Source organism: Falco naumanni, chromosome 5 (genome assembly GCF_017639655.2).
Source record: "Falco naumanni isolate bFalNau1 chromosome 5, bFalNau1.pat, whole genome shotgun sequence".
Taxonomy (NCBI): Eukaryota; Metazoa; Chordata; class Aves; order Falconiformes; family Falconidae; genus Falco; species Falco naumanni.
In genome coordinates, this window is record NC_054058.1 from 72281228 (window position 1) to 72304397 (window position 23170).

At 39.9% G+C, this 23170-nt stretch overlaps 1 protein-coding gene across 3 annotated transcripts in view; it reads left to right on the forward strand.

Annotated features, from left to right (window-relative positions):
- Nucleotides 1-23170, forward strand: part of PPP6R2 (protein phosphatase 6 regulatory subunit 2) — a 120854-nt gene that overhangs the window by 74302 nt on the left and 23382 nt on the right. For all 3 annotated transcript variants that reach the window (XM_040595181.1, XM_040595178.1, XM_040595180.1), the window contains 14 exons: nt 70-196; nt 720-872; nt 1550-1753; nt 2417-2481; nt 6373-6488; nt 8114-8199; nt 8525-8605; nt 10546-10643; nt 13195-13252; nt 14407-14534; nt 15463-15638; nt 17667-17829; nt 18255-18343; nt 19505-19712. In XM_040595181.1, coding sequence (XP_040451115.1) covers nt 70-196; nt 720-872; nt 1550-1753; nt 2417-2481; nt 6373-6488; nt 8114-8199; nt 8525-8605; nt 10546-10643; nt 13195-13252; nt 14407-14534; nt 15463-15638; nt 17667-17829; nt 18255-18343; nt 19505-19712 — 1752 coding nt within the window. The remainder of the gene's footprint in view (nt 1-69; nt 197-719; nt 873-1549; nt 1754-2416; nt 2482-6372; nt 6489-8113; nt 8200-8524; nt 8606-10545; nt 10644-13194; nt 13253-14406; nt 14535-15462; nt 15639-17666; nt 17830-18254; nt 18344-19504; nt 19713-23170) is intronic.

Genomic DNA, 23170 nt, shown 5'->3' on the forward strand with positions numbered 1-23170 from the left:
GGATGGTGTGACTGGAGACCATTTTAAGATTTTGTCAAATCTTAACTGTTGTGCTTTTCTTCTTTACAGAGTGGAAGGACTGATGGACTCATACACTCAGGGATTTGAAAGGTCTTACACTGTCAATAGCAGCATCTTACATGGTATTGAACCGAGGCTAAAGGATTTCCACCAGCTGCTGCTCAGCCCTCCCAAGGTAGGGCATCGCAGCATCTCTCAGGAGCAAATGGCTCCTGAAGTGTGTTTCAAGGTTTCCCTTTCTTTATACAAAGGCTTCCTGGATATTTTCTGAAAGCACCCTATGCTGGAACAGGCAGATTACTTCTGAAGAAGGATTCATGCTTAAAGTTTATAATTCAGGTGCTTAGGGACTAGGCAGTAGGAATTTTGAAAACCATTGTATTCGAGTAGAAGTAGGGAAGAGGACTTCTGTAGAAGAAGAGAGAAGAAATAGAGATACGTTGGGACTGGTGTAAAGATGATTAAGGGGTGAAGAGAAAGGAGCTTTCAGTTAGTGGATATTTTGATGTTAATCTTCAGTTTTGGAAGTAGAAGTCTCACCATTATTGCTTGACACTGTCCTCTGTATGGGAAAATGGTTTTGGTTTACCTGAAGAGAGTATGAAATGAACTTGTTATGTTTAGTCAAATCGTTGTGCATATATGCTTGAGGAAATGTTGATCTTTGCTGAGGTACTCATTATCCATTTCTCTGATAGAAAACAGCAATCCTAACTACAATTGGTGTCTTGGAGGAGCCACTGGGGAATGCTCGTCTTCATGGATCTCGTTTAATAGCTGCTCTGCTTCACACAAACACTCCCAGTATTAATCAGGAACTATGCAGACTCAGTACCATGAATTTATTACTTGTAAGTGCAACACTGTGACTAGGGAGAGGGGGAATAACTTTACACTGGAAACAATTTTACTTTCCCTTTCATCTGTTCAGTGCAAGGTAGTTTGCTTCATGTGTGCTGGTGTCAATTGTTTTTCTAATCTACTGAAAGGAGGAACATCCGTCCTCAGAATAGTATTTGTAATACAAATACAGTTGCTTAGTATTTTGAACTGAACCTTTTGCTTCAAATTTATTGTTACAATAATTAGTAGTTGTATCAGCTCTCATAATACGGAGAGCTGATCTTTTTGTCTAGCTGTGAACAGGGACATGTTCTGAAAACTGCTGATAGAACCTGGACAATCTTTCAGAAAATTATTTTCATACATAGAAATTTAGTTAATATTTTTCTTACGATGAAGTCAACCACAGAATAGATAACTTTTTTTTCCAGCATGTCTGTGCTGTGAGCCCTAGCTGCGTAGGAGAGTATTTCCCATGTGCTCAGTTTGTTGGAAAGTATGCATTACAGCAGAGCAAACAGAGCACATTCAACCATAAGTGGATGCTAAGGTGTACAAGTAAAATTGTTTTAGTGGAATTGCTGATTATACAGCTAATTGGGCAGTGTTCAAATATCATTTGATTGTTAAGAACGGAAAGATGTATCTAGAGTGAATTCTTTTGTTTCTCTTTTTTTTCCCCCAGGACTTATTTTTTAAATACACATGGAATAACTTTTTGCATTTCCAAGTGGAATTGTCCATAGCAGCTATCCTCTCGCACTCTGTGCAAGAGGGAAAAACTACTACTAATGACCTAGAAAGCAAAGAAGAGGTGCTGAATGGAAATGTGGCCACAGAGAACTTAAAGGCTCCAGAAAACAATACCGAGAATATCATGGTTACTCATGTAAGTCTGGTCATGTCACCTGAGAATTTTAGACTGATTGATTCAGTCTGCATATGCATTAACAAGGAAATGTTATGACGAACTGTTCAAGAAGATGGAGTTTATTTAAAAGTGTCTAGCTATAACTTGATTCTGTCAGTTCTGGATGGAAGTGTACTTGCTTTTGTGCATTTGTTGTTAGCATCCAATTACAAAATAAACATACCACCCATCTCATTTAATGGGCTTGTTGAATCTATTTTTATTTAATTTTTTTAGTAAAGATGTATATAAACTTTGGACAAAAAAAATAGCAACTACAACTAGCTGACTATGTTTTAGCTTCTGCATGGTGGCCCTAATGATGAAAATTTTTTGTTGTGTTTGTAACATGACAATGTTCTTCATTGCTGCTTATGTGAAGCCCAAAAGCAGGCTGAAGATGTGTGTAGGTATTGCTGTTTTCCCTGGATCCTCTGAGGAAAAATTTGAGAAAGAAGAAACTTGAGCTCTTGGGAAAGATAAGTGCTGAACTTTAAGTTCTTGTTCAGTAGGAGTGAAGGAATGAACAAAAGTAACTACAGTTCAATACAGACTTTGTAAGGCATGAGTCTTACTTTGGCAAACTTTTGAAATGTTCTTCCTATCTCTTTTTTTTTCTTCTTTGTTTTTTTTTCCCTCTAGCTGTTCCAGAAATGCTGCCTAGTGCAAAGGATATTGGATGCCTGGGAAGCCAATGACAAAATACAGTAAGGGATTTCGGGTTCAGAAGGCTGCAGATTTAGAATGTTGCCTTGAAATATTCTTTCAATTATTTGGATAATTTACAATTTAATGGTGTAAAAAATGATTTGGATTATGATTTGGAATTAGTATTATTTGCATGTTAAAAACCAAATTTACTAAATAGGCATATGATTTGAAAGCATGATTTTTTCAAAGTGTCTATAATGTCTCAGCCCAAACACACAATATGCCTCTTTCTTGCTTTCTCAGGAAATTACATGGCATAGAACTTTTTTCTTTCTTTCTTTCTTTTTTTTTTTTTTTAAATGCATAATTATATGCTCCCTAGAGTGAGCAGCTATGTGGAAACTGAGATGGGCAAGCATTTTTGCCCCAGATTTGCCCCACATTTAATATTCTAACTTTATAAACTACTTGGATTTCATGCTGATTGCAGCAATCATAAGAACAAGTTAATTTTAAAAACCCTAAAACACATTGAAGTGAAGTGAAAACACTATCTAGACTTCTGTTTCTTTGTCCATCTAAATGCTTTGGTCCTCTCCCATTATTTTGATCTCTTTATGGCTTCAGAGTGCCTTGTAGTCCTGCTGTAATTGTTTTAGGCTTACTGTCAGGCCATAATTGCTGGGTTGAGTTTTGGTTTGACTTTTTTTTAAATTTGGATTTGTTGGGTTTTTAGGGGTTTTCCCTCTTGCAGCCCCTAGGGCTGTTGATAAAAAATTTCACTGATAGTTTAATTACACAACTATCATTGTGCACAGTCTTGTAGGTAACAAAAATATCTGTGGCTGCTGCTTAAAAGTTTCCTAATTAAATTAGACAGGAACTAGAGCTCATACATATTTTATGCCAAATAGTTCCAGTCACCATATTGGAAAGAATTTTAATGGCAAGAAAAAAATACTGAGTTAACAAGAGGTATCTCAGATGGTGAACTTTAAGGAGTTTGATTTATATGAGGTTTATTGTACCACTCAGTGAGGAGATGGAGTCAAGCACTGGGAGCCCCAGGGTCAGCGATTCCAAATTAAGAGCTTGGGAATTATTTCTTAAAAATCATCAGCAAGAATGGTGGTAATTTTCCTGTTGGAACATGGAATTTCTCCCTGGGTTCTCTTAGTTTTAGTTGTTCCATATGTTCTTGATGAAGGACTTTGTAACTATTAGAATTTAACTTCTAGGTAACCCACATAATTCTTTTACTGCAATCCATTTGATCTGCCTGCATAATTAGAATTGAAAATAAAGTAAGCCTGGTCATCAATGTGAGCTTATAGGAAACGTCAGTTTCCTGCAGCACATCTTTGCCTTCCTACTGATGTAAGTGTAGTAACCACCAATTGTGGCATGGTTGATAAAAGTATTTGGAAGTGTTGAAATAAAAGTTAATTTTGCATGTTTGCTGTCTTCATTCTAGCAGTGTGTAGGGTCTGCTCAACCAAGAAAACATGTTGTATAGGTACTTCCACAGGACCAGACAGATACAGCATTGCTGTATGCTGCTCTTGTCACCGTAGGCTTTAAATTTTTGAGAAAGCTGAGCTTTGCAAGTTTGCTGAAAAACATACATTTTTATAGAGAGCAGTAGGGCACTGCCATGTTCCTTGGCCCCATCCACCCGTGGGTTTTGTCCTCCAGAGCTCTTGTGCAGGTCTGTACAGGGCCCTTGTGGATGCTGGTGTAACCCCTTGGGTGTGCCTGCATGGCCCTGGGGGTCTGGGGGTACCCCAGCTGCAGGCGGGCTCTAACCTGAGGCTGGGGGTGCTGGAGCTGGCCTCAGGCTTGCGGCAGGACTGCTGCAGCCGAGGTGCTCAGCAGTGTTTTGGGTACGGGCTGGAGCTGTTCGCTGTCTTGTTGGGTTGGGGTTGCGAGAGAAATTGCCATGAACCTGTGTGCAGAAGGTTGTAGCACGGCATTGGGAACTCGTTTCCAGGTGTTCAGTTTGAGTAGTTCTCAACCCTGAATTTTGGGGTTAGTGCTTTCCTTATTTTAGGATGTCTGCTATGAAGACAGGCTGAGGGAGCTGGGAGTGTTCAGCCTGGAGAAGAGAAGGCTCAGGGAGTCCTTAGAGCGGCCTTCCAGTACCTAAAGGGGCTTGTAGGAAAAATGGGGACAGATTTTTTAATAGGGCCTGTGGCAATAGGATAAGAGGATATGGTTTTAAGCTGAAAGAGGGCGGGTTTAGATTAGATCTAAGGAAGAAATTCTTTACTGTGAGGGTGGTAAGGCACTGGCACAGGTTTCCCAGAGAAGCTGTGGCTGCCCCGTCCCTGGAAGTGTTCAGGGCCAGGTTGGATGGGGCTGGGATCAACCTGGTCTAGTGGAAGGTGTCCCTGTCTGTGGAAGTGGTTTGGGACTAGATGGTCTTTTAAGCTCCTTTCCAACCCAAACCATTTTGTGATTCTCTGTATGTACAGATACAGTTTGTATTGGCTTTGTACTCTGGTTTTTGGTGCAGGGACATGTGGAGGGATGAGGGTTTGTTTTCTAAACCATCTAGTCCCCTCACCTGCAAATGTTCAGCTCCAGCATTAGGAGAAAGCCCGAGATAATTTCACAATAAACTTTTTAGAGATTCAGGAGATGATTACACTTTTCAAGGGGTGTGTAGGACATGCAAAAAAAAAAAAAAAAAAGCTTAAAATGTAGCTGTAAGTGCGTGTGATCAGGAGAGCTGATACTGTCTGATGGCTTTGCTGTATTTGACCTGTCAGCTTAGACTGCTGCACACAGATGCCCCCGAGCAAGGGTAGAGAAGAATTTACATGAGCACAGCATGCCATCTCAAAATTAGCTCTGATGTACTTAGTGTCTTCCTCTCTCCCAAGGAAAAATGAAAGTCTTTATTATGCATGGACTCTGTTAGCATCTAGGAAAGAAACCTTTGTTTTACAGCTGGAGGCTTAGTGACCTGAGGTGGAAACTTACTGTTACCCTCTTTGTAAGGGGATTATTTTTGTTCAGTTTGATTCCAACCCACCAATTTGATTTGTGGTGGCTTGAGTTAACCTTGGATGCTCCTTGGGCTACATCAAGAAATAATAATTTCTGAATTTGACTTGAGGATTTGGGAGTTTCGTTTGGGTTTCTTTTCAGCACCTGCCTGTTTAAAGGCAGAAATGCTGTTTCTAAACATGGTACTGTGAAATTTCTTGCCAGGAATCTGCCACTGGATTTAGGTTTTTGTTCTCAAATCTCATTAGTCCTTCTTTGGATACTGTAGAAAGCACAATTAGTTCAGGCTTTTCATCCCACAATTTTTAAATTGCTGCTTTGCTATTTAGTGAAGGAGAACCAATGAAGATTCAAAGAAAAGTGACTTAGGAACTGCCTGGACTTAATGGTGGCTTCTTACACTTTTTTTGTAAGGGGGAAATCTAATGGTTGTAGATTACTGTCTTTTGTTCTCTTGAATTCATCTGCTTAATACTTCAATTGCAAGTGAAACTCTCTAAAGCTTTCTCAGTAGTAGTGATGTAAATTCTTACTGCTGTGAGTTTTCTTTAGTGAAAATTATAATCAGATTATTTATTTCTGCAGCGGTCTTTCAGTGTACCCGATTAGCTTCCTCATTGTAACTGGCTTAAATTTTATCACGTGTATTCTGAACTGGATGAGTGATCTCTTCCATCTCAATACATGAGAAAATGCAGAAAGGTTCAGTTCTGGCTAAACTCCTCCTGTGCCTTGCCTGCATGAGCAGAGGGTGTTCCTGCTGAGTCTCTGCTGCATCTTCTATACTAACCCTGCTTGGTGTAATGTGTACATATGTCAGACTGTTGCAACAGTGGGGAACTCTTAGCATGGCTAGGTTATGAAGGCGGTTATGACTGTGACCCTGGGATTCCTGCTGCCTGGTTATGTTGCTACTGGCTGTTTTCTCTTTTCAGGGCAGAAGGTGGAATGAGGCGAGGCAATATGGGCCACCTCACCCGGATAGCCAATGCTGTAGTACAGAATATGGAGAAGGGCCCCATGCAGACTCAAATTAGTGAGTTCATTAAAGGTACATGCTCCTTTCTCTAGTCCTTCTTTTTTTTCTTGATTAAATAATACTTTCAGGCCTTTTGGAAAGACTTTTATTGCACGCATTTTGTGAGGGTCCCTTTTATAATGAAAATAATTTCCAGTTAAATATCACAGTTTCCCGTAACTTAGAAATAATGTCTAGGCCAAATTTGGTTGCTCTTTGTTTTCATACAATCATATTGAGATGGAACTTTGTTTTTGCAGCCATATACTGAAGGTATCCTTCTAGAGCTAAAGAATACTTCTTTTCTTCCGGATTTATGTATATGTTTATAATGCTTATTTACAGCATTCTAGGGTGGTGTTCCTCTACTTCCTTATTATTGTATCTGTCTGAAAGGAAGGGAGACACAAGAATAAATGATGACAGAGACCCTCCATCTCCACTTTGTTGGAGATATTCACATTGCCAGGCTTTGTCCATCATATCTTCATTGGATTTATTTTGAGAACTAATTCTAGCTGACATTTTTGTGTGAGAGGAAATAAGATTTTCCATCTGCATCTATTAAGGGAAATAATGAACGCAAATGTGACTTGAGTTTTCACTTTTGGCATATAACAAACGGTAATATAGTAACTCGGTGTGTTGTCATATCCACATGAAATTTGAGAAGTTATAAATATCTTAGTAAAGACTGCAAGTTTCACAAGTCCTGGTTATTTCTCTCTCTTGTTTTACTGTACTGGGTCTGGCTGGGATGAGGATAACTTTATTCATAGCAACCATGCGGTGCTGTGTTTCAGAGTAGTGACTAAAATGGTGTTGACAACACAGCAATGTTTTAGCTCTTGCTGAGCAGTGCTTGCACAGCACCAGCACCAAGGCTTTGTTATCCACTCTGCCCCCCCCGCAGCAAGTAGACTGGGGGGGGTGGACAAGAGGCTGGGAGGGGACACAGCCAGAAGCCAGACAGCTGACCTGGACTGATTGAAGGGCTATTCCATGCCATATACTCAGCAGTAGGAACTGGAGGAAAAGTCTTTCTGAGGTAGCTCCTGCTCAGAAACTAGCTGGGCATCAGTCTGCTATTGGGAGATGGTGAGTGAGTGCCTTTGCATCACTTGGTTTGGGTTTTTTCCCCTCTTTTCTCCAGTTATTAAACTTTATCTTAGCCCATGAGTATTTCTTGCTTTTGGTCTTCCAGTTCTCTCCCCCATCCTGCTGTGGGGAAGACTGAGTGAGCAGCTGGGCGGGTGCTTAGTTGCTGGCTGGGGTCAACCCACCACAATCACCATGAAAGAAAAGGAAGGGAAAAATGTAGAACTCAAGTCACATGTTTACAGTTTTCAGAAAGTTGTAGTAGAAATTTTGCATCTTTAGGCCACTGTAATTCCACAAGTGAGTTAAGTCCAGCAATATCTTACTGGTTGGCCTGATGAAAGATGTTCCTTTCTCTGCAGAATTTACCGTTTTTAGAAAATCATGAGTAAAATTTAATTCACTTTGCAGAATGTTTGCATAATGCATGCATTACTCAGTTCATGTGCAGGTTTATGTGTCTGCTCAAAAACTTGTAGGTAACCAGTGGGACTAAATGACTGGCTTTGATCCCTTCTTATTGAGATGTGGTAATCTTTATGGTGATCTTTTTATTACAGAGCTACCTGAAGATTGCAGAGGGAGATGGGAGAGTTTTGTAGAAGAGACGCTGACAGAAACAAACAGGAGGAATACAGTGGATTTGGTGAGAACAGTGATATGGTGCATATTTCAGATAGACGTACTATTTTCTGGACTTAAATTTTAAAAAGTGATATGCTGGGTTTTTTCTTCTTTTGCTTGTTTTTACGAAGAAGATGTACAAGGGTAGAGCGTTTGTAGAAAACGTACTCCATAATAGTTTTTCAGGTAGCACAACTCTGATAAATGTTGGAAAACTGGTGCGTGTTTGTGTGTTATTTCACTGGGACAGTTTCTGCCTTCTGAGGAGTCTGGTTTTTGTTTGTGTGGAACAAAAGTATTTGAGCTTTCTCTGCTTTGTTGTGCTTATTGTTTTGTCCTTTTTTCAGGTGAGCACTCACCATCTGCACTCTTCCAGTGAGGATGAAGACATTGAGAGTGCTTTTCCCAATGAACTCTCTCTCCAGCAGGTGAGCTGACAACATGCTTTTCACTATTCCTGGGAAGCTTGCTTCTCTGATTTGCCCTTAATCCTTCCTAGTATAGAGCAGCTTTCTAGATTCCACTCTGAGTCAGTGTGTGTTCAGCTTTTTTGTGTTTTTCCAGTATAGTTACTTATGGTTTAGACTCCAGTTTGGAATAAATTTGGCTCAGACTGCATTCAAGTCCCAGATACACGATGTGCCTCACATTTCTGTGAGGCACTGCATATTTCTTGCTCTTTTCCTGTTTCTCTTCACTCTGGGTGGTCCTGATGTTGTAGACCAGTTGCAGCAACTTGCTGTAGTTCCCAGCCAACCATGTAGTGTGCATCACCTATCTGCATTAGAATGGGAGCTGACAGAGGGGTTCTACTTCCTCTTGGGCTATGCAGACTGTTAAAAACTGAAGGAGCCATACTAAAATGTTAGCAGTAAGCGGGAGCAGTAAGCATTAAGCCTTGACTTAGGAGGAAACAGAGGTAATTAAAGGTTCGCTTGCATTTAGCAAAGATCTCGGGATCCTCAAAATCTGAGGTATTCTGCTAAAGGTCCATCAAATTATGGAAGCTGCTTTTCAGGATGAAGCATTTGGACAAGATTCTCCAACCTTTCTTGATACTAAGAACATAAAGAGCATTAGTAGAACATATTTAGTAGGAAGCTACCTATGTGGAATAAAAAGACAATCTTGATCTGAAGTCTAATTAAGGGTAAAAATGAGCTGAAAGTAGTTTATAGTTACTCTGTTGTCCAGATACTCTGGCTGCTCTTGACGTTATAAATACCTTTCTTTTCGTCAAATGAGACTTAGAAAGTACATTAAAAAGGAAAAATGCATTGCCTTTGTAAAAAAAAAAACAAAACAAAAAAAAAAAAAAAAAAAACCACAACTTTTTTTTTTCTTTTACTCTGATAACTGTCACTAGAAATACTGACAGGAGCACACAGGACTCCTCAGACAGGAACACAGGTCCTTCGTATTGCCTCCAGCGAGTTCACAACAAAAGTGCAGCTGCAGAGATGCGTGTTTGAATTACTTAGCTGTAACTGGAGTGGGCTACCTACCAGTATTCAGAATTATCCTCCAAATAGGAGAAATTATCTGAAGGGTTGGGGGGAGCAATGCGTAAGAGCAAGTGTGAGATTCTATTTAGAGACAGAAGCAATCCTTTTCATAAATAGAGAATGAGGCATGGATGAGTAGGCAAGAATGTCGCCAAAAGCGTATCTGTGCAATTATCCTGGGGTGCTAGCTGAAAAATAGAAGACCCAAGCTGCTGTGGGAAACCCAACGTAATATGTGGGAGTGTTGTCTCAAAGACCTGGGGAATAATTTTTCCATTCTCCTTGGTAAATGTCCACTTGGAGGTAGTGAACTTCAGAAGTGATTTGTATTAGCAAAAGGTAATCTAAAGGATAGTAGTGAGAATGATCAGAGGTGTAGAACGTTAACACAGGAAGAAAATTTGAAAGAATTGGTCCACTTTGTCAAGAGAAGACAAGGTCATATGAAGACATATGCCTCATCCTACAAGGAAGAGGATTTTCGAGGAATTGAAGAGTACCTTCTTGGTGTCCATGGTGGGCTTAATTTGCAGGAAGGTGAATTTCATATTGCATTGGGGAAAATAAATGAAAAGCACCAATACAATGTTCTAATAGAATAATGAAGCCAGCAAATGGTTTCCTAGAAAAATGTCATTAACTCTCTTTGGAAGAAGTTAAGAGCAGATCAGAGAAGCATCTGTCCAGGGCTTGCAGAAATCTGTTTGATCCTGCTTTGAGAATGGGGGATGGTGTAGGTGATTTCTCAGAATTTGTCAGTTTTGTATGATACCAGTGTTTTTCTAGAACATGTGTTTTCAGCCAGCTTAATTGAGTATCTTTGAATATCTTAATGATAGCTCTTTTGGGGTTCTGTTGCTCAGGCCTTCTCAGAGTACCAGATCCAGCAGATGACAGCTAACTTCGTGGATCAGTTTGGCTTTAATGATGAGGAGTTTGCAGACCAGGATGATAATATCAAGTAAGTTTATAAAACTTCAAAAGCCTTATATTTAGTATGTAAGCCTCTTTGCATATAATCTTCTTCTGGTTCAGGTTTTAAAATGAACCGCACTGTATACCTCCTTCAGTTTGAAACAAAAGACTGATCAGTGGCTTGAAAAACAGCTGACCTTTTTTTCCTTTCATAGGAGTCCACCCTTGATCTCCAAAGACCGTTTTAGAGCTAAGGAGAAGTACTTCTTCATTTTGAAGAGAAACATTAAATAAAACATGCAACTATTACCTGTCCATATTCTAGAATAAATTTAATTGCACAGAAAGCAAAGCATTACAGCAAACGCTAGGCAATTACAGAAATATTTTCCAGTGGCATTAAGTCTTTATTGAAATTAGGAGTAGAAGAGAATAGCGTTCTGATGAAGTCCACAGGAAAATTTAGCCATTATCTCCCTTAAAAAAAGGAAGCATAGATAAGGCAGGAGCAAATAACAGTTCAAAGAAGGCAGATGTAGGTGGATTTAATGATACGTGACTTGCTGAATTCAGTGTTGGAATTTGTGCTGCTTTTACAGAATAACTACTATAATCTAATTAAAACTGCAGGTCATTGTCTCACCTTGAAAATTGTACCTAAGGAAATTACTGGGACTGTAATTATCCTGCTTGTCCATAATGGTTCAGAAATTGTAACCATTTAGTATAGTTACTGGTGGAAAAGTGCTCCAGGAGGATAACCCAGTGTGTTTCCTGCTCATCAATTTTGCCCATTTGCCATCATCTCATTGCAATGTTCATCTCAATCAAAGGAATTATTTGTCATCCAAGGTGACAGGGAGAGTATGTGACTGCCATACCCGCTGTGCATACTGTCCTACGGCTGACACTCATAGGCCAGCAAATGTTGAGTCTGTTCTCTGAAGAACTGTAGGATCCTGGTGTCTTGGAATCCTGACAGAAACTGGAATCTTTTAGCCCAAAAAGCTCAGGGTATGCCACATGGCTCTGACTCTTCGGCTGCTCCAGATTTGATTTTTTGAGGATTTTTTTTCTGGTTCTGCTCAGACCATATTTTTAGCAACCCTTGGCTTCCATGAAATACCTTAAATGAAGTTATGGTGTGGAAATAGTTCCGCTGCTTTAAAGTTGCTTTCAGGCATGAATCAGAGTAGAGTCATAAGATCCTTAGGGTCTTAGGAACTCCATTAAGGTGTTTGCCAAATAGTTGGGAACTGTATTCTAACATGGAGAAAGATTTTGGAGTCCACCTTTCTGAGTATTGTAGATGTCAGAACTTCAATAAGGCCCAGAAGTTCCAGACTAGAATGAGAGTTAAAATGAACGTGGATTACTCTAGTTCTACTAATTTTTAAAAAATAAAATACAATTTTAACCTCTGTGGGACAGCAGCAAATCTTGAACTTGTTTGTCTGCGTGGAAGGAAAGAGTTAACTTATATGAGGAGCTGCTGATGGTAGCTAATGTCATTTTTAAAGTGAACATGAAACTGAATGAAATCTGTAACTGGGATGTTATCCCTCTATTTGTGATTAGAAAAGGAGAAGAATACACTACAAAGCGGTTCCGACACTGAACTTTCTGAGAGTGGTACTTGTCATCTCTTTTCCAGCTCTTGAAAACTGTTGCAGATACTAATTTGAATATTTGAAGAAATACTAATAATGATTCAATGTCCTGGTTATTTGCGCGACAGTATTTTTTGCTAACTAAACAGGCATCTTTAAAAAGAAAATAACACTGTCCAAACTTAGAGATGCGTAGATACGGTCTGTTGCCCCGAACTGCCAGTCGGTTTGAGTTTTTTGGCCTGTAGCACCCTCTGCTGTTCTTCCAATAGATGCTCTTAGGTCTGCATCAGAAATTGGGTTATTTACTAATTTTTGCAGCATACATGTCTTAGTAATGCATTGGGGTTGTTGAGCTGCTAGTATGCTAAGATTCCCTGAAGTTACTGTAATTATGTTAAAACAGGTGGGTGCAGTCCCTTATGGATAATTCTGGGTGTATGCCTACCGTGCAGAGTTTGGTCCTGTCTCTGGGTCTTGTCTCATGCTGAGGAACCCAGTGGAATTCCTGGGCGAACGCAGGACTGGAATTCCAGAGCAGCTGGGTGCAGCTCCTTCTCTTTTTAGTTAATTATGAGGTTTGGGGTTTTTTTCTATAAGATTTGGATCAGCTGGAGAGACCTGGTGAAAAAATTAAGATAGTCTTTATGTTCCATAGGTACCATGAGAGTTGCAAAATAACAGCCAGACATTGCTGTGGTTGCCATGAAGCCCCAAAATACCCTATCAACGTGATAATGACAAAAATTTTTCAATTGAGTATTGAATCAGACCTAAGAATGAAGATCTGAAATATTCTTTCATCTCAAAGAGAGGAGACCATTGTGCGTAATACAGAAGTGAATATTCAGGGAACAAACACAGAAGGCATTTAGTGGTTGTATGAAGTGTCTCTGTGGTTAGCTATCCTCCAGTCTTGTGCTGGGGATGCAGAAGTGCTTTGTTACTCCATGCCATCACTAAAGTTTCTTTCCCTTCTTTTTGCAGTGCTCCCTTTGACAGAATCGCAGAGATAAACTTCAATATAGATGCAGATGATGACAGTGTAAGTGGGTATTTTGGTATGAAACAGATATTTGGGATTAAATAATTATTTATTTAATAGAGCAGATCTGCCAAGGTTATGCTTGAATCAGCTGTTGTTGTTTTGAAAGAAGAAGATTTGGTATGTTATTTTGGTCAAGGAGAAGGTGTCCTCATGACTGAGTTCATTTAAGGAGCTCAGGGTGTTACATGTACCCTCAGAGAATCTCCCTACAGTTTACAGCTTTGGTGAGGATGTTCAGTAATAGTACTCTTTACATTGAAGGAATCTTCACCCCCCCCCCAGCAGTGTCAATCTGTTTTCCTTATTTTCACTCTGATCATCTTCCCATAGCCAGACTAGGAAAAAATGCAAATAGAGAGCACTGGGTTTCTTAGGGGTCTAAATACTGCCGTGCTGTGCCTTGCCTTTTCTGTTTTATTGACTTAAAATCAGTACTCACTGAAGAAGCTGGACAGTGGCTAAAAGAGGTGATGCCAGGCTCATTCTCCTGACCAAAGCTTGGTTTTGTCAATACTAAGACTTAGGTTTCCTTAGTCTTAAAATACTTCCTTTTTCACTTAAACAGTACTACAGAGAGTTTTTCTTCTCTCTTCTGGTGCTCTGTACAGTGCTTTGTTGATAAAGAAAACTTATTTTCTTTTTGAATTTGCCAGCTAAGTCTACAGCCACCAATAGCTATTTATATGCTTTGCTTAACTTGCTTTTTTCCTGAGTAGGCAGTTTTTGTGTGTGATGGAATTCTAATGCAGTTCCAAGATGGTCAGTTTGTGAATGTATTCCTAAGGCAATTACTTCCAGACCTCTTCTACAGTGACTTTATATTCCTGCCACTGTGAGGGATACAGAGGGGAACAGCTATGAAGCAGCATGCAGGAGTTCCTGCTGTTCTGGAAGCAGTGCTGGCTGAGATACTGTTGTGTTCCTTTCTTGATCTATCAGCTGGCTGTTTCTGAGCATTCTGTGCTATTGTAACTCTTCCACAGCTGAGTGTTGCTTGTTGCACAACTTGGGATGTAAAATGAAATAAATGCAAACACCTTCATAGTATTAGTTGTGTACAAATGCTGTTCTATGAACTTCCTATTGCTGAAGTTCTTGTTCTTGTTTCCAAAGAATGAATGGAACTTGATTTCTTCTTAATATTATTTTAGCCTAATGCTTCCCTCTTTGAAGCCTGCTGCAATGAGCGGATCCAACAATTTGATGATAATGAGGAGGAAGAAGACATCTGGGAAGAGAAGGAGATAACCTATGCAACGCAAGTTAAATCAAGAACACGGTAAGGTGAAAACAAAAGATCAAAATCTTTTTTTTTTTTTCCTTCCTAAATGCTATGAAACTGTACATTTCAGTTAAGCACATGCTTATGTCATTTATGTGCTGTGAGGCTTTTTTCTAAAGTCTGTACTTTCCATGTCACACTTCTGCAAAAAGAGATGAGGGTTTGTTTTGAATGTGAAGCAAAGATCCAGTTGGAGGAAATGCAGTAATGATTGAAACACCTAGTTACTGAGTCTATTATCAAAGTTAATTAAAAAAAAATCCTTAGTTTGAAACACTTAGGACTTATTCTTCTCCTTGTATTTGGAGAGAAGGAGGTTGAAAGAATTGTAAGACTGAGGGTAATAGTATATTCTTTTTCAAGATGTAAAAAAAAAATGTTTTGCACAAGCATGAGTGACCTCCTGTGGTGCATATCTGACATTGCAAATAATTTACAAATTTTCATCTCGTTGATATAGTCAGTTATTAAATAAAGTTATTTCTGTAATTCCAAGTCTGAAAATATGATGAAATGAGACGGGGAAATTGCCAGGACCTTAACATTTATTTGCCTAGCATCAGTAAACTGATTGTCTTGCTCATACACAGAATTGACACCACACTAGTATTCCCCTTGTTTACGACTGTTTTGTCTGCTCATATCACTCTCCAGTCCTGAATATGTCACTGCACATATTCCACATTGCAACTCTGCAGATGCATTCTGACAAGTGAAGCACTTAAGGACCTTAGTGTAAATCTCTAGAGGAATGCCTGCTATTACCTGTCTGAGCTTTGCATCTTTTTGGGAAATAAGCCCTGTAAAAGGCATTCAGACTTGGTCAGCTCACAGTTTGTGCTTTCTGCCTGGGGCAGGGAGCAAGCAGATGAGGAATGAACTGGCTGCTCTATGGGTTTTTCTAATTCTGAGTTCTGCAATTTAGATTTGGAGCGTCTCAGACCTCAGAGAGTTCGTCAAAAAGTGATCTTGAGAACGGAGATCATGATGGCAGTGTAGACTCTGAAGAAGAGGAGGAAACAGAACAGCAGCCACCTCTTTCCTCAGCAAACAACAACAAGAACAGTGTTTCTGAGCAGAAGGACTCTGACTCCTCTGAAGGTAAAGAGTTTCAAACAGCACCATCCCATTTGAACTGAGATCTGTAACATCTTTGCAGAACAGCAGTTTGCAAATTGCCAAGTTTCTATGGCTATTCTTTAATTCCACCTGTGCAGCAGATGAGAAGTGTGAATGTAATTATTTGCCTCTGAATTACTAGTGAGCTTGAGTCCTGCCCAGCTGCTTCAGAATAGCAGTGTGATGCTTCAGTTATGCTAAGACAACCACACAGGTACAAGTACAGTAATAATACTAGCTTTTGGTACAAATTAGCGGAGGATTATGGCATTAACTCCGTACATTATACTACAAGAGTTTTATGCAGACCCTTGCCAAGCATCTCCACACACCATGCATCTGCATTCTCTGCCTAACTGCCTTTCTGGTTTTCATGTGTGTGTTGCAAAACCATTCTTACACTTCCTCGAAGGAAGGCTGTAGAGGGACAAGGTTTTCCCAGATCACAGTGCAAACAATGTTAACATAAATTCATGTTGTCAGTAGAACAGATTTGGTCAACTAAAATACAGGGACCAAAATGTTTTCCCAAACATTTGTTTTTCATATGGTGCAAGCATTTTCAGTTTTAAAACGTTTCTTTTTCTCGGTGATGTCTTTGTATTGTAACTATGAGCGTAATGCATATTTATTCCAGTAATAGCTCTGTACACCCATTTGGTAGTGTCAGATATTTTCAAGTCTTGCCAGGAAGAACCAGTATAAATGACACAAAAGGCAACCTGTGGATAGTGTACATTAATTTAGTTACCCTTTGGGTCTGGCGGATCCCCGTAGCAGCCCTCCTAGTGTGCTTCTACTGGTAGCTAGAAAGGTGTTGATAAGACACCAGCATTTTGACTACTGCTGAGCAGTGCTTGCACAGCATCAAGGCTGCCTCTCCAATCTTCCTCCCACCCTCACCAGTAGGCTGGAGGTGAGCAAGATCTTGAGAGGGGGACATAGCTGGGACAGCTGACCCAAACTGACCAGTGCGATATTCCATACCATACATCTGTTCAGATGTAAAAGCAAAGAGAAAGGAGAAGGAAGGGGAGGACATTTCTTACTTATGACATCTGTCTTCTGGAGCAACTGCTACGTGTACTGAAGCCCTGCTTCCCAGGAAATGGCCAAACATCACTTGTGGATGGGAAGTAGAAAATAACATCTTTTGTTTTCCTTCGCTTCTGCACATGTGACTTTTGCTATTACTTTGTTTAATTGCCTTTATCTTGACCCACAAGTATTTTTTCCCATCTTATTTTCTTCCCCCCATTCCGTTGAGGAGGGGAGTGATAGAGTGGCTTGGGGAGCATCTGGTGTTCAGCCAAGGTCAACCCATCACATCCTTCTAGAGACATTACTTCAAATTTTGGTTCAATTTTTGAGTGAGTGTAGACTTGGTGGATCTCTACTACTCTCACTTTTGTTGGATGCAAATCAGTTGGCACAACAGATCTCTGCAACTCATTCCCTTTCTTGAGAAAAGGTAATTAAAATGGTTTTGTAGAATTTGTGATTTGTAGGAATAGAAATACATTCTAATGAATAAGGCTGGAACTGTAAAAAAAAAACAAACAAACCCAAACTGTCATCTTAGGTTTGCTCAACATCACTTCTGTGATAGTAAACATTTTAATCCATGTATCAATTCCTCACTTGTAATTGCCAAAATTAAACAGTTAGTGATTGAAGTTGTTGAAAGCCATGCCTCCTAGTTTTTGACAGGAAACTAAAGTGCTTAAGAGTTCAGCTGAAAATCACTGGCTGGAAGAATGAAGACATTCATAATATCATTTTATTTAATTGATGCTTCTCTCTTGTGGATAGTACATTCATACTTACCAGAAGAGGGATTGTCAAGCTGGTTGTTTATAATGTGTGAGACAGGCAGCTTTCTGTAGATTTCGAAGGAGTACCGTTGGATGGTCTTTCCTTTTTTGTCTCTGGGATCACTTCAGAATATTCGGGGGATTGCCGAAGATTCTGAAAACTTGTGGGAACTCCAGTCTGTTGCTCTGTCTCCAGGGTCTGGATGGACAGCTGTGTTTGAGCCCGTGAACTCGAAGCCCCCCACACCCTGTGTTGCCATGGATGTTGGATCAAGTGTATGGGATTCAGCAGCCCCAGAGAACACTGCACCAGAGGAGAAAGGATGGGCAAAGTTTACAGACTTCCAGCCGTTCTGTTGGTAAGAGGGGCACATGTTTTTTTCTGTTTCTTTATAACTTCTGGATGAAGGAATACTTGAAAGATGGTTTGGAGTATATTGACTGTAACTTTTTCTTCTTCCCTTTCCCTTTCCCTTTCCCTTTCCCTTGTGTTTTAATACTTCTGTGTTTTAATACTGTCCAAGTGTTCGGATCAGGGCTTCATACTTCCCTTTGCCTTCCAGTGCTTCTAAATGGTGTTAGCATTCATGTCTTATGATACAGTAAATGACTCATGTCACTGCTGCTACACTGTGAGTATAAAATAAGTAAATAAGTTTTTTAGAAGTTAAAAATACTTATGTAAAGAAAGAGTTAGGCCCTAGTGATTTCTTCTGTTGGGGATATTTAGAAGCAGAACCAAGGTATCTGTACTTCATTCTTAAGACTTTTTCCCCTACTTTAGCTCAGAATCAGGTCCACGATGCAGTTCTCCTGTCGACACAGAAAGCAATGATTCAGATGGAAACCCAAAGCAGAGTCAAGACAAGAACTGTAAGTGAGAATGTTACAAGACAAAGCAGATGTATTATTTAAGCTGTTTGAAATTCTGTGTAGTGTACCATGCCTACAAGGGAGAACTTCCCTCCAGTGTCATCTGCCTTACCTTACTTGAAAGCTCTCTTTCATACAGAAATCAATCTATTAAAATACTAACTCCGAAATCCTGAGCGTTTGTTGGGATAATATTTAGCAAGAAAAGGATGAAATTTAAGTTAGTAAGAGTTGATGTCACAGAGATGATTAATTTATAAACTGTTTGAAAGCCCTATTTTAACTGTATGCTTGATTATAAAATTACTTGCTAAAAATTTAAAGGCTAGGGTAAGTTATATTATCAGTAATTGTGCCGAGCCAGTTGGTAACTTCAGTCTGATTTTTTTCCTTATCCTTTCTGAGCAAGGAAAAATAAAATTTAACAAAGGACTTTGGTTCCGTTGAAATTGTGTCTGTGGTAACAACCAAAAGGTGGATAATACTGAAAGGGGCAGTATGGTACCTTTATCTGCTACATACATTTTCTGGGATACTCTCCCAGCAGAGCTGGAGATTCAGCTCAGTAGAGTTCAGACCAGCTGTGATGACCTTTTTATGTATGTGCATCGTTTAAGTCTACCCAGGTAGAGGTCTTCAGTCAGGCACTGGGCGTTACATCAAGTCATGTGAGCAGATGCCAACTTTGGCAAGAAAAACACTTCCTGAGACGGCAACACTTCTTTGCCACTTTTGTGAGAGGCTTTCCTTCCATGTGGAATTGAAGCCAATGAACACTTCAAAAAGTATAGCTGCGTACATTATACCACAAGTTCCCAGAGCTCGGGTCACAGTCAGCAGGGACCCCAGGAGCTGTCTTAATCATCCCTTCAGAGTTGGTACCATTCAACAAGTGAAGAAAATAGTCTCCTCTGCTGTTTCTATTAAATACAGACATGAGATGGCAGGTGGAGAACGCTCATTTGTGGGGTTGGCCTTGTTTTTTCTTATTTGCAACAATAATACTGCATGTGGTGGGATCTGCACAGAAATCATAATCTCAAAATTTGCCATAGCTGTGAACACTCTGTTTTACATCACCCTGCTTACTGGAGGTTGTACCTGGGGAGTTGTTCCTGTGGTTTTGTTCATTTTGCAATGCAAATTATTTACTTTTCTCAGTCAGCGCTGCCTCTCCCTGTGTTTGGAACGTCTGTGTCACAAGGAAAGCTCCACTGGTGGCCTCAGACAGCAGCTCCTCTGGAGGTTCTGACAGTGACGAGGAGGAGGATAAAGCTGATATCGTCACAGAAACCATCAGCACAGGCTCGGGCCAGGAAACCATCAAGCTGACTATGGATGCTAAAAATGAGAAGGCTGTTTTCACCAGGTGCGAAAGGAATCTCCTTGGGCTGGGGTCCTGCTCTGCCCTGGTTTTAGCCCCCGTGTCGCTGGGGTTGATGTATTACTTTCCCCCTTCAGACAGCACTGTCCCAAATGTCCCATGTGAGGATGTCTTACAGCTTTCTCGTCACAGTGGTTTTGTTTTAAGAAAATACTTATAACGGGTTTATTTTAAGAAACTTGCATGGCTTGTTTTGGTCACTCGGCCATCTCACAGAAGCATGGCCCGGCTGGCTGGCTGGCTGCACAATAGATCCAGGCTCAGGTCAGGGATGCCTGGTCGGATAGCACGCAAGAGTAAAGCAAAGCCTCACATGATGGCAGTGCAAGGTCTGACATGAAATCAGTGTGTGGTCTTGCAGGGGGAAGATTTAAATGAGTCAAGCTGTCATTTTGCCCTTGTTGTCTAAGTAGTAAGTTACAGACAATAAATGATAAAAAATGCAAAATGCCAGAAAAAGATACAGCAAATCTCAGGTTGGTTAGCTTTTGGGCAGCAGTGTGGTTGGAATTGCATGTGTTTGAATCTAGCCTACTCCAATCATTTGAGATAGGAAGTTGGTTTTCAAAACATTTAAGCATCTAGTTCACTGTGGTGCATCCAGGAATATTACCTAATTCTAAAATATTTGGGTTTTTTCCTCATATTCCTTACAAGTTTGTAGGGTGCGATTTAACAACTTGGAGTACCTGTTTTATGCATCTAGTTCAGGAACAGGTATTTTACTTTTTAGAATACACGATGTTTGTTGTTTGTGGGGTTTTTTTGAAAGTCAGCGTGAGCTGCTTGCATGTGTACACACTCCAGCAAATAGCTACTAGGAGTTAAAAAGCAGTGGCTCAGGAAACAAGTGGGATTACAGAGCTAAGTGAAATGATGGGAGGCAGTTAACCGAAGGTACGCTTGGTTAGGCAACTCTGAATTAGTTTTTAGTAATGTGGCTGGGTTTTATATTTGATGTCCACCTCGGATGGTCTTTACTCTTCATACTTGGAATGAGTGAGATGCCTGAGATTTCTTTGCTTGCAGTGATTGCATCTGAAGAGCTGTTTTGATAAATGGAGTTAGTTTGTATGTGTAGGGATGGCATGGCCAAGCAGACTGGCTTCACAGAAAATGAAAGATGAGGAAAATGCAAACACTGCTTGCTGTACTAAAAGCAGCATCTCCTTTTCCACTTTTCAGTGCATTTGAATTATATCTAATTAAATCCATTGGCATGTGTATCTAAAACAAACTGTGCTCCAGATGTTTTTCCTCTCTGAATGCATGGTGTGAGCAGAGTATACACACGTGACTGTCTGGATTCACAGTAGCGGTGTAAATCTTATTTGGCATGTTCTTACATTTTCCATTTATTTCCTAGTAGGTAGGAATATTTTTTTTTCCCCTGATTTGGCTGGTTAGATATTGTGGGCTATCCTGTGGTTTCAGGCAGTGTAATTTTGAATGTGTTTTTCTCTCAAAGTAAGTGTTTTTATCTTGAGCACTTTCAATATGGACCAGACTTCGAGAACCTGCTTGGTTTTGCATGACTGCAGTTCTACAAGACTAATTCCATTTTGGCAAAGAAAGTAAATACTTGAATAACCACAGTCTCCACTTAAAAGGTGTCTGTAGCTTTCCACAACTATAATGGCAGCCAAAAATCGAAATAGAAGCTGTAGGAAGACAGAAACCTGTTTACATAGATTGTGATTTCAGCTGCTTCAGATCTGTTTAGTGTCCAGGTTTCTCACAGTATATGGATTGCAGTCTTGACCAGTGACAGTAATGGAAACTTCTGGTATCTTCAGCTCTTCCAAACCAATCTGCCTTCTGTTAGAACAGATGCAGTTAAACTCTGACTGCCAGCAGTGAACATAGTAATTTTTTTCCATGTTCCTTAATGATTCCAAGGAAATGAAATATGCTGAAAGTTTTAAGAATATTTTGGATTGACTGTGGTTCTTGATCACTTTCTACAAGCACTTCCCCACCGGTCTTCCTTCTCCTTTTTTCCCCCTCCCTGCAATACTGACATCTACAGTGAAGATCTTTAATACCTGGAGCTACACAAGGACTCTATAGATTACACAATCACTAGGGTCATGAAAGAACCAGATGTTACAGTAAATGCTTCTAGATGTTGCAGTAAATGCCTCTAAATACCCTCCATGATCATCTCAACTGCTGATGCTTCTCTGCCTGCCCAGACCACCCCAAAATTTAAACTCTGGAAAATTAATGATTTGTCCTTGCATGGCTTAGCAGAGTGTTCTTCATGGCAGTTTGCTTAAACTACTGCTATGAATATTGGCTACCTTAAACAGCATACAAAATAAGGTGTTTCAGATGTATTTAGCTAACTTCCTTTCCCATATCTGATTCTATATGGTAGTTTCTTGTAAAATAATGAGTAGCTTTGCAGAAATTCTCCTACAAAAGATCTTCCAGTATTGCCAAATCTCGCTCTGTGGTAACTTCAGAATGTGTGTGTTAGACTTGGGAAAGATGTTTTTTACAGTGTATGAAATCATTTTTGTATATTGATCTGAATTTTGTGTGGAAAATGCTGTGTTCAGTGACTGTACTCTTTGAAATAGCTTTTAGGTGTTCCTGCATATTCTCCTGGCAGGAACACCGCTTGAGGACACAGTTGCAAAGTTAACACTTTTGTCTGTTTTTTCAGCAATCTTGACTGTTTTCTTTTTCTTCCTTTCTTTGCTTTCTTTCTATCTCTGTCTCTCTTGCTGCCTTTCTCTCTTGCTGTGGGTATCTCTCAGAGTATTTAGACCTGCAGTCAGAGGGTATGTATGACGGTGATCTTCTCAGGGTTCCAAACATCCACCTGACAAGTAGTTTCTCCCATTAGTTACTTCATACTGGGCTGGAAAAAAGCGCTGTTGGACCATTGGACTGGGGAAGCTCATCTTTTTCACAATCAGTTAAAACAGATCCTAGAAATTATATTTCCAAAATGTGCGTTTGAGGTTGTGTATAGTCCTTTGTGAAAGTATGCGCACAGTCAACATAGCCATTGATGAACTGTTAAAAAGCAAATAGTGTTTAGTGGTTTCATGCATCCTGTCCTTGAGCTTCTGCCATTCCACCTGTTTGTGAGCTCTTTCTGCAAATAGGATTTTTTTATTATTTTAAATGGAAGGTTCATGCTCTGGTCAAGATGACTGTAGGAAAGCCTTGCTGACTGCAGTTTGCTAGTGCACACGCTGCTAGAATTGCTGCCTGAATTAGGTGGGGTAATGGTCAAGACTCTTGAGACTTTCTCACAACAGCACTAAGAAATACCCTACTTGTATGCCATAAAGTAATGGTTGGTATGTTTTCCAAAGGGTCTTTGGTTGGGGGTGGGTGGGTTGGTTTTGTTTTGGGGTTGGTGGTTGTTTTGGTTTTTTTACAAAATACTTATTTTTTTCCCCAACTTTTTCTTTGTTTTAAATTGT